The sequence below is a fragment of the Cryptococcus neoformans genome, chromosome 13 (genome assembly GCF_000149385.1).
Source record: "Cryptococcus neoformans var. neoformans B-3501A chromosome 13, whole genome shotgun sequence".
Taxonomy (NCBI): Eukaryota; Fungi; Basidiomycota; class Tremellomycetes; order Tremellales; family Cryptococcaceae; genus Cryptococcus; species Cryptococcus deneoformans.
Genome location: NC_009189.1, coordinates 223,786 through 235,039, shown reverse-complemented (window position 1 = coordinate 235,039; position 11,254 = coordinate 223,786). Strand labels below are relative to the sequence as shown.

At 51.8% G+C, this 11,254-nt stretch overlaps 3 protein-coding genes across 3 annotated transcripts; 1 reads left to right on the top strand and 2 right to left on the bottom strand.

The window, feature by feature from the left end:
• Positions 1 to 2,245: 2,245 nt before the first annotated feature.
• CNBM0580 (hypothetical protein) lies at positions 2,246 to 5,354 on the bottom strand (the record flags this gene model as incomplete). The annotated part of the gene is made up of 7 exons (XM_767132.1): positions 2,246 to 2,415; positions 2,489 to 2,656; positions 2,702 to 2,934; positions 3,741 to 3,821; positions 3,864 to 4,399; positions 4,475 to 4,524; positions 4,577 to 5,354. 7 exons carry the CDS (start codon positions 5,352 to 5,354, stop codon positions 2,246 to 2,248), a joined length of 2,016 nt encoding a protein of 671 aa, XP_772225.1.
• A 309-nt stretch (positions 5,355 to 5,663) lies between these two features.
• CNBM0570 (hypothetical protein) lies at positions 5,664 to 6,740 on the top strand (the record flags this gene model as incomplete). The annotated part of the gene is made up of 3 exons (XM_767131.1): positions 5,664 to 5,990; positions 6,040 to 6,125; positions 6,275 to 6,740. The coding sequence occupies 3 exons, from the start codon at positions 5,664 to 5,666 to the stop codon at positions 6,738 to 6,740; spliced, it is 879 nt and encodes a 292-aa protein (XP_772224.1).
• A 1,459-nt stretch (positions 6,741 to 8,199) lies between these two features.
• On the bottom strand, positions 8,200 to 10,684 carry CNBM0560 (hypothetical protein; the record flags this gene model as incomplete). The annotated part of the gene is made up of 6 exons (XM_767130.1): positions 8,200 to 8,426; positions 8,481 to 9,199; positions 9,261 to 9,701; positions 9,753 to 10,068; positions 10,111 to 10,511; positions 10,560 to 10,684. 6 exons carry the CDS (start codon positions 10,682 to 10,684, stop codon positions 8,200 to 8,202), a joined length of 2,229 nt encoding a protein of 742 aa, XP_772223.1.
• Between the last annotated feature and the right edge of the window lie 570 nt (positions 10,685 to 11,254).

Genomic DNA, 11,254 nt, shown 5'->3' with positions numbered 1-11,254 from the left:
CGGCGCCGACGCGCACGCGCTCCTCCCCCGCGACGCCGCCCCCCGCATCGCGCACGGCCCCCGCCCCGGCGCCCGCAGCCTGTACCACCAGCACGTCCTCGACGAAGACGCCTACACCGCCGCCCTCTCCCACATCATCGCCCGCGACTTCTTCCCCCACCTCCCCCACCTCCACGCCACAAACCAGTACCTCGCCGCCCTCCACGCCAACGACCCCCAGCGCCTCGCCGCCTCCATCCGCGCCCTCGCCGCCCTCGCCCGCGACCGCGATGGCGCCGCCCACAGCATCGACGACTCGGACGGCGAGCGGCTCCGGCGGCGCACAGAGTATAGCATGGCCCGCACGCCGTATATCGCCATGCCCGGGTCTGGTGGCAGGCCGCTGCGGACGCCGGTGGGGACGCGGGGGTGGGACACGCCCCTCGGGAGCACCAGCCGGCGGGATACAGATGATTTTGATATCGACACCCACGCCCGGCGCTCACCCGACGCCCCCTCCTCTGGACAGCCTCGCAAAAGACAGCGGCGGCTGCCCCCCGTGCGGGACGACCTCTCCCTCGACGCATTCCAGCGCCACTTTACGTCCGAAGACAACGCCTCCTTTGTGCACATCCTAGATGAGGAAAACAGACGCAGGCGGGAAGAAAAGTATGGATGGGCGTTTGAGGCGGAGCGCAAGGCGGAGGCGAGGCGGATTGAGGGCGAGACGAGGCGGAGGATGATTCTCGATAGAGCAAAGGGCGGTGGGTGGAGAGTCGATGGCGACGGCAGGCGGTTGATTGGCGCGCTCGCCGAGGGCGGCAGGGACAGGCCCGAGGGCGAGGCGTGGAGGGATAAGATGATTCAGGGGGGTGAAGCGGTAGAAGCGGTCGAGACGGTCGACACGACCGAGACAACCGCGACCCACCCCTCATCCACCGCGCTCACCCACCCCTCCTCTCCCCCACCCCAACCCCTCTCCGAAATCCCTCTGCCACCGAAACACCCCCTCGCCGAAGCACTCGCCGACGCCGGTCTTCCCCCTACTGCCCTCATCTCCTCCACCGACGGCATGATCGTGCCGCACCGCGAGACCGCCTCGGGCGCACTCACCGTCTCTGCGCCACAGGGCGATAGGGGACGAGGAGAGGACGAGCGGAAAGAGAGAGAGAGGAGGGAGAGGGATGTGTTGGGGGAGGACAAGGGGGAAACGTTGTCTGCTGCAGGCAGCGGTGTGGATATGTGGAAGTATAAAGTGGGTCACTTCTTACGGCTGGGTACACCGGAAAACTAATCTGGTATAGGCAAGGAACAATCTCATGTTCCTCCCCGACGCCAACACGAACCCATACCCCGACGCTTCCTCCCTCTCCGCCTCGGCACCGTCCATCCCGATAAGCAACGCAAGACCGAGCGTAAAGCATTCAAATACGAGATTGCATGAAGATGATCCCACATGGACGGCGGGTGTGACTGGGGAAAACGGAAGAGGAAAATCAAAGAGTGTGAGGGGGAGTAGTCCCTCGAGGAGTTTGATCGATGCCGCTGTGCGTGGTACACCGTGTAAGTTTTTTTTTCTTTTCGTACTGACCCATCTGACATGGCACAGACCGAGACACAGACCAACTGCCAAGCGTGAACAACTACCCACTCGTCCGACCCGACGCCTCGCCCTCCCCACACGACCTCCCATCCCTCCTCACCTGGGGCACCCTCCTCGCCACCCCTCGCGCCTTGGAGGACAGCAAAGGCGATGACGATCCGCTAGAGGAACGGCCGGCGTTCAGGTTGCCAGAGACGAAAAGACGGGACGAGCTTGGAAGGCGGCTGGCCGAAAAGGCGAGTAGGGCGATGAGCGACAGAGCGAGGGGTTTCACGTCCCGATCGGCGGCGGCGAAAGGTTCGTCGTCTTCCGCTTTGGGAAAAGCACCGGGCAGTATGGGTCCGCCGGCGACGCCGAGGAGGCATGCGGACAGTTTGACGCCGGCGGCGAAAAGATTGTTGGAAAAGACGGTGGGGAGGACGCCTGTGAGTGCGAGCAGGACTGCGTCGGGATCGGGATCAGGATCAAGTAGGCCGCAGAAGAATATAGGTTGGACACCGACTCCACGGTATCCACGACCGTCATAGCTCCACGGTATCCACGACCATCATAGCTCCACGGTATCCACGACCATCATAGCTCCACGGTAATCCACGACCATCATAGAAACCATTGTATTAATCCCGAGATGTAACACGTGCATGTTTACAGTATAAAATGCAATCACACCCTGCCTTCTCTCAACCTCCTACGACCCGCACCGTTCCCATTCATCCCGTCCATCACCGAGCCGTCTGCGCCGTATCGCGTCCAAGCTGTAGTCACACTGCCGTTGGGAGCCCGGGGGTACGGAGAGTCGAGATCAGCTTGGACGTGGCCTGTGGCGGAAGCGGCTGAAGAGGTGGTTGGTAGTCGGGAAAAAAAAGATCAGCTAATCGATCCCACCCCCAAAATAAAAATACACACCACCGTCATATCGCGCACGAGGGATACTGGCAAGGTCACCCCATGATCCGTTGCCTTGATAACTTGCGCTCGAAGGACCGGCTGTAGTAGTACCGTGACCGGCTTGAGATGACGAGTATTGAGACTGCATACCAGCAGGGAGATGGCCGACAGGAGGACCTGCGAGTTCTGTTTTATACTTTGTCAGCAATTTATTCCTCCAAACGCACTCACCTCTCCCCTCGAGATACCCATAATGTCCCAATCTGCCCTGTTTCATTTTAGTCGAATCGAACGGTCGGAGATTTTTATCTTCAGTCCCGGAAGATTGGCTCGGCGCAGGCATCGATCCCATAACTGAAGCGTCCCTTCCCATCATATACGGGTTTTGCATCCCTGGATACCCGGCTCCTTGACCGCCCATACCACCGCCCCATTGATAAGGATTATACATCATCATATTTGACCTAGGGGATGGATTTGGGTTGAGGGGCGATGAGGTGATTGGAGTAATAGGGCATTGTCGATGGTATCGGCGAGTAGGTGACGTAGAAGAACGGCCGGGAGAGCGTGAACGGCGGCGATGTTGTGGGTTTGGAAGCAAGATGTGGTGGTGAGGCCGTGACATGGTTGGGAAAAGGAGACATAATGTCAGCTTATATACCTTGTTGATGCCACACAGCCAAAAAATAAAATAAGAAGCAGTAATCCATGCGAGTCATAAAAATGAGCTCCATTGATTATTCAAAGAATGAAAAGGAGCAAAAGGGGAACCACCAGAAGACGAAAAGTAAAGGACGAACTGTGGGGGCCCAAAGCTTCCCGGCATACCGACACCCATTCGTCGAGGTTGAGCTATATCACCCATTGGCATACCCATCATCGACATGCCATTCTGAGATGAGGGTCCCATGGGACCTACACCGCCAAGACCAAAGCCGATCCCACCATAGCTGGTAGGTTGAGGCATAGGCTGTTGGTAAGCAGACATGTCGTACTGCTGTTGCCCCCCGATTGACTGCACGGCGGACTGCAAAGCCGTCGGGTGAAGAGGAGGCGACATTCCAAACATGATGAAAAGAGGAACCAGATGGTTTGGTATACAGAAAATGGGGATTCAATGGAGCGAATGAGTACGAATTTCAAGCTATATTCGTGTCACACATTCCGTAGGACAATGGATGAATGCGGGGCACAAGGTCCTGCAAAGGCAGATCGAAATCTACAGACATCCTTTGTATAAAGGAGACTGACGAAAGGGACTTTGACTCACAACCCGTATGCTTGTTGCTCCTCAGAGGTCATCTCTCCCTCCTTCGGCATATCCACTTGGTTCATAGTCTTTGGATCCTGACTGCATCTGTTTAATGCCATCCTGTAATCATTAATCACTCACGTTGAAGGGTTCGCAGCATGTACTGCCATGACATTCGGGTCCTCGTACATGCCCCACCAATAAGAAGGGTCCCAATAAGCCGGATGAGCATAGTACGCTTCATAGCCATAAGGTACCATTGCTTGTCGCTGAGCAATATCAATTGCCGCTTGTTGGTCTTCCGATTGAGGTGGCGCAGTCTGTTTGGACATGGCGGTTTGAGACTGCCCAGCGGGATATCCAGAAGCCCAAGACGCCACCTCGGTTGGCGAGGATTCAAGAGACGACGCCGTATGCACACTATTGGCAGACTGAGGCGAGAAACCAAAAGGTCGTGCAATAGCTCGTTCTCTAGGCTCCCAATTCCTCATTCCACTTGACTCCATATCCCCTTCCCTCTCTGCTTTCCTAGCAAGCCAATCCTCATATTCCTTTTGTGCCTTTTTGAGCAAGTCTGGGGTATGTTTGGCTGTGTAAGAAGGGCCAGATTCTTCTCCGAATAGTTCGGGATTGGAAATGGCTGGAGAAAACAGTGGGTTTGGAACGTTGACGTCGGGCTGATTACGCATCATAGATTCCGACGCACGTGAAGGGTGAAGTCGAGGACGGACACCTACATGAACAGACGTAACGCCAGCTGTTACAGCTCGGATTGGAGTACGGGGCATACTAGGGGGAAAGGCTGCTCTTGTCAGCTTAATGATATATTTGGAATAATCTAGTCAAGCACTTACCAACTTCCCTCCCTGGCTCTCGCCGGCGCCTATCCTCTTCCTCTCTGGCAGTTGACTTTTCCTCTCCAAACCTCTCCCATTCACCGTCATTGTGCCTTTGCTCAACAAGTTCTCTGGCAATCTCGGGTTTTCGGGATGAAGGGCCAAGATTAAGTTTTTGAGCATCTTTGACTAGCTCTGCTTCCCATTCGTCAGCCATAATGACCTCGTTGTGCGCCGGTGACGGCACGGCTTTCCTCGTGACAAGATTCGCCCGTGCCGTGGCTTGGATACTTTTTCTCTGGTTTGGATGCTGAGCAGTTTGGGGAGCAGATGCAGGTTTAACTGCTGGAGGCCGGGTAGACGGTGATTTGGCCGGTATAGGAGGTTTGGGAGTCTGACCAGAAGCTACATTCTCCCTCAAATTAACTTGCGAAACCCGCTGACGAGGCATACGAGCAAACTCAGCAGAATGCTGTTGTGCTACGCGTGCGGCAGCATTGGTAGTAACTTCCTGTCTGAGAGAGGATTTCGAAGCTGAAGCTCGAATGGCTGGGCGTCGACTCGGACTTGGTGGCATAGAGCCAGCAGGGGAAGGACCTTTGGATCTGCTAGGAAGAGGCGAGTCTGTGAGGCCTAGGGCGGACATGGACAGACTTGAAAAGGTGGAGGGGTAGGTGGTGGATGAGGAGGTGGACAGGAGGCTGTCTCTATTAGCCATTGAGGGGTGCACTGAGGTTGTAAGCGAGAAAGCCGAAGAAGAGGGAAAAAGTAGATGTTTGAACGACTTGCCATACATCCTTTAGGAGGGTGGATCTGCGTGCAGTAGAATATAAACCAACATGGCGCTCGCGAACCGACGAGGAATTCATTCAACGACGGCATGCACTGAAACGATATTATCCATTTTTATCAATTGCACTCAGCTGTAGTTGCACAACTGATCGTCCAGGTGGATTGGATCTGGCGTGAGTTCGTTACGTTATAGAACGCCGATATCGGCTAAATAAAGTAGTGAATACGTGATCGCATACGTATAAATGGTTTTATCACTTGAATAAGTGTAATTTCTCTTTTCCTACATAAATCTTCCTCCACATCATCCACAATGTATCCATCGTCACAGGCCTACAAGGTGGCCGCGGCTTCTGTCAAGCTATCGCCTTCTTTGAAATCCGTTCTCAACTTATCCAGCGCGTTACCCTCGGGAATTCCAGCTCCGTCACCGGCAATCACTTCAAAACTATTCGATACAATCCGATCGAAAGCTCCTTCCAACTTGTCTCGACATGCTTGGTTAACCCTTGGTACCGCTGCCTTGCTCACTGTCAACTCGCCTGATGCTATCTGTCAATTATGGGATTACGCCGGGAGGAGTAAGGAGAATGCTGAGGTAATGAGGGAGGTCGGACTGAAATGTATTTCTTTCAACGGGGTAAATATCGATAAAGTTTGCGATATGACTTTAAGCTGATTAACTGTAGATCCCACGTACTATCAATGGACTCGGGGCTTTGAGAGCTCATCTGCCAGATGATGTAAAACATGCTTTAACTACGCAGGCATATCGGTGAGCCATCCATCATGTTCTTTCATATAGTGGTTGTTGCACACCTGCGCTCCATTCTTCTTCTGTGTTGAGTTGGGCTTTAGCTCGTTGCAGCTTGCTCCTAAGCCTTTTGACAACCTAACCACCGCATCTTTCACCATCGATGGCAGGTCACTAACCAGTGCATCTTTTAGCCAACCTGACGCATCCAACATCGCCGAGATTACCTCTCGCAGCCGATCATTATGGGACGCTATCTACACACCTCATCATGAAAAACTTCTCGCCAAGCTCGCTGCTTCCCATCCTGATCTCCCCGTACATATTCTCAACTCACACTATGGTGCTCTACTCGCCGATCCTCCTAGTCTTCCTTCTCCCAGAATCGGCCGTATTTTAACTTCCATCATCGCCATAACATGTCTTCGAGCACAACGAGGTGTTGGTCCTCAACTTACAAGCCACGTTTTCGGGTTGAAAAAGGCTGGGTTGGAAGAAGGAGTACCTGATGAATTGGAAGGTGGAGAATGGTTATGTAGTGATGAAGGTGCAACTTGGGTGTTGGAAAGTACAGATAAAGTCAGTGAAGCTGTAACGGGAGGGAAAGTGACTTTTGCTGGACCACCAGGTCAATAGAGGATAATATTGTGTGTTGTGACGAAGATTGTCATGCGGTTCATCGTTTTAATCATGTATCCGGTGAACTTGGGCAAACAGATATATGTTGTGCATGTGTCACATCTCAAACCTAAATAGTATGTATTCGCTCTCGTGGCCAGATCACTTCCGAGTGATATTTTCCTCCATAACTCACACTACCCATAACATCCGATCGTTACATTTGGCCTGGACACGTGGGAAGCTTGAAGCTTTACCACAACAGGTCTTGCAGTATACGAGGTGTGGCCTTGAAAGAATCATCTGTCAACTTCGCGTGGAACTTAACTCGTCATGTCGTAACAGACAGTTATGGGTGTATTATCACGTTCAGGTCATGCACGCCCAAACCGTGTGTGACTCACATAATGGTCAATTAGTGACTCATGTAAATCATTCATCTAGAGGTCAATATGATGTCAAAATATGTGTGAAGACATCGGGTGCAGATTTCCTCGCTGCTTTTAACGTCAGCTGCATCGTAATGCAACTGCTTTGGGGATCGCTGACAGGCGAGTCTTCTCTTACTCCTTGAAGTACGGTTGCTGCCTTATATCGCTCATGTTGCTGCTACTTAAGGAATGAAACCCGCCTCAACGATGGTCCTCTGCTCCGCCTCAATGCTAGGGTGCGTTTTCGTTCCCTGTATGGCGGGGAGTCTGTGGTGGTGTTGGGATTCCCGTCCTTGCAGTTATCTCTGTTGCGTTCTGTCTCGCTACAGATGGATTCGGTTTTATGTGGTCTCAGAGCGCCATAGCATTGCTGGGCTGGGCAAAGAAGCAAGAGATTTTCTTTTTTCTGGTAAGTTAACTGTGGCTTTTCGATCGAGGTGTATAGTTCATCATCTCTTCTCGCGGCCTTCCATCCCTCGTGGTGTTGGCCCTGTACTAGTCCGACCGTTGGAGGAGAACTATACCGACTGCCCTCAAGACCTAGCAGATATAAATGCGGTTAAGCCGGTTCACCTGGTCTTGTCGCACTCGTTGGGGTGAGTTTAGCCGATAGCGCCTCGGTTCGGATATCGTTCGCATATGTTCAACGCATCGCGAAACTGTACGGCACCTATCGCAACAAGGAAGAGGTACAGCAAAGCCACCTTATTAACATAATCAGAATGGATGCTATCACCTCTGAGGATCTCAGCTGCCCAGTTCAAGCTTTGTAATCGTCTTCATGCAAGCTCTCAGATCGGTAATATGCGCTCGTTTGGTATCAGAAGAAACAGCAACTACGTAAAATTGGGAAAAAGAAGGATCACAGGATTATCCAGACCGTGTTGATGAAAACCAAAATTGCCGTTGTTTGTTCATGAATTCCTCATGGATAAGTGGGACTCCTTCCATTCCCGATTTTCGATCGCCCATTGTGTCATGGCCTTGCTTCCTCGGAGAGGTTTATAATCGATGTATCACTCTTGCATTCATTATTGGTGCTACGATCAGCCTAAGATATCTATCGCAACCGTCCATCCGTCTCCTCTGATTCCATTTGCCCGTATTTCGGTTTCTATCAACCATACCTTATCGGCGCCGTGGAAACTTGGAGTTAAGGCGAGTGTGGCATCCTGTACTTGGTCATCCACGTGGATGGTGTACATTGGTCGCTGGGACGAGACGACGACAAATCCGAATGTACCTTCTCCGTTGACCTGAGCAGTCACTCGGGCTAAGACATCTTTCAGCGGCTACTCTTCACTCGAAGAGTAATTTTCAAACTCACTGTCGTTACTTTGGACATCGGTCACCGCCATTAGACCGGCGAAATGTTTGGTCAAGCCGAGCACAGCAACCCCTACCTTGTTTACAGGCCTGAGGGGAGTTAGCCAGAAACTCGCCGCTTTCATTCGTTCAAGGACAATGTCAGTGATGACTTCGTCCGACGAGGATAGGAGTCCAGCTCGGCTGATGCCCCCCTTTTCCAAGTCACTTTCCACAATAAGCCACGGTGATGACATATCCTTTCCGTTTAAAGCGTATTTGACATCCGTGAAAGTCAATTTGTCGACGACTCGACCATTGTCGTTATCCTCTCGAACATTCCAAACACCCAGAATGACTCCTGCCTCAGTAGGAGCAGCTGCGTAGAGACCAGAACCCTCGCCTTTACCAATCACATCGATATCGAGAGCTCGGTGACTCAAAGGAACTGCAGGATGCTGCGTCTTAATCACCCGCGCGATGCCAGTTTTGTCCTTGGAAATCATTCTGCCTAACAGACGGGAGTCATGTATGCCAGGTCGGTCGCTCAGGAGCAAAGGTCCCGGGTAAAGTGCTCGAAGAAAGGCGTGTGGGACGGGATCTTGCTCTGCGCTCATGAACATATCGGCGTCTAGGATCATAGCGAGATGTGAAGTGAGAAGAGAGTTTGACAAATTGGTGAAGATGTGTTGTTGGTGCGCATTCGCCTTTTTGTGTCCCAGACCGAAATCATCGGAATTTCTGTGGTCGAATTGCTAGTCAGTGACAGATGCTATTGCGACTACAACGTATTCGTGCTCACCGCCAGACAAATTTTTCGCCTTCGGTCACAATTCCCAGGCCTTGTATGCCACCCCAGATACTTTCATGGTGAGACATGCAATGGATCACTTTGCCCTTTCCGAACACCTCATCTGAAGCTTTGACCATATTCTCCCAGATCGCATGCTGGCATTCGACACCTTCCGTCCCGTCCACAAGACTCATACTGCCCTGGTTGTCCACTTTGAGGAAATCCACACCTTGAGACTTTAGGTAGTTGAACCAATCGCGCCAAAACCTGAGTGACTCGGAAGGAGGTGGAAGCCAGTAGGTTCCCTTACCACCGGGTAAGAAGCCCACGGTGAAAGGTTCGTTAGATATACCAGGGAGACGAGCACGCGAGGCCGGGTATGGCCGACACTTGTACTTGGCAATGAGGGGAGAGTCTGGTGAGATACCGTCCCAATATCCTCCGACAAGACTAGAGAAATATATCAGACATATGTTCGACATCTGAGGTTCCATTACTCACGACATCCAGACTCCCACTTGAATGGTGTCTTTAACGCCGTCAATCTTACTGAGACGAGTTGTCGCTTCGTCCACTATCATTTTGATCCCATCATGACCCAAGCCGGACCAAGCGTCAAAATCGTACAATCCTCTCAACTGCCATGTCCCTCGCTCCTCCTCGGGCCCTGTCGTGGATACGAAAGGGGAGGAATCACCTTTCTCATACGTTTTTTGGTTGAGCCAGCCGTCGTCAAGGATGAACGATTGGATAGGCAGATTGTGATCCGTAAGGGCATTAAATAACCCTGACATGTTTTCTCTATCAGGACGAATATCTATCCAAAGAGTTAGTTGTACGCCTGGGTTATGTCACTCACCCTCTCCTAGACTGCTCCAGGTACAGAAGCCTACGCCATCGAGCGGTCCGCCAGAAGGAAAAGACTTGAAATCGACAACTTCTTTTGCTGGTACGTCAAGGAGCCAACCTCTTGCTGTTCGCACCACATCTCCAATCAAACAGTTCAACTGGCTAGCGTCTGACGCCGTCCCAATAACAACAGCAGCTTTCGCATCACTATTTCCCTTTGCTCGTCTGAGCTGTACTTTGATATCGCCATTATCGTTTACGATGTTACTGAGGGCGGAGGAGGATGAAATAGGATAAACGCAAGCAATATGATCGGGCTGAGATTTACGCTTCACGAGCAGCAGATGAGTTGTCAGCTGATTAGACAGCAGACTGACATTGTCAAGCGGTCGGGCTTCGATCCAAGTGGGCCTGTGCATTATGGTCAGGTAACCTTCTGAATGAGTCGTAAACACTCACGCAATGCGATAAAACGCCCAGCCGGACCAGTCTGATAAGTTGTCAAGTTCAGCAAGGTCGAAGCTGACCTTGTCCTCGTCCTTTCCCTCAGGAAGGTTGTACTCATTGAGTCGCACGCTAATCATGTCGCTGCAAGTCTGCTGTGAAAGCCAAATGTACACAAGGGTGGGGGGGGAGTGCGGGCATATATAGTCTTGATCACTCTCTACCGGCCTACTCTTCCGGCGGAAATGAAAGAGCTCCCGATCGTTCAATCCGCGTCGGAGTCTTTCCAGCCGATCAGCTGTCTCCCTTATTAGCCTTGGACTTAGCCTTGGACACTACTACGCATTATGTCTGCTGCTGAAGTGGCCACATGACGCTATTAGTCTTCCCATAAAAACGGGAAGAATGCACAAATGGTGTGATAGACAGGAGAACGGGAATATGTAGGCGTGTATTGACAATCAATAGCTTGATGATGAGACGACGAACGGGAAGACTGTGATGAGGCGATATTAAATGGCCGGGATACGAACGGGAATATCCGTGTGTTATATTGACAACAACGATTTATGAACGGGAATTGTCAGATACGAACGGGAATACCCGTGTGTTATATTGACAACACCGATTTATGAACGGGAATGTCGCGCAGCGCAGGGACTTGGTCGGCAACTTTTCCCCCGATTCCGACTGTTTATTTTTCTAAAAAA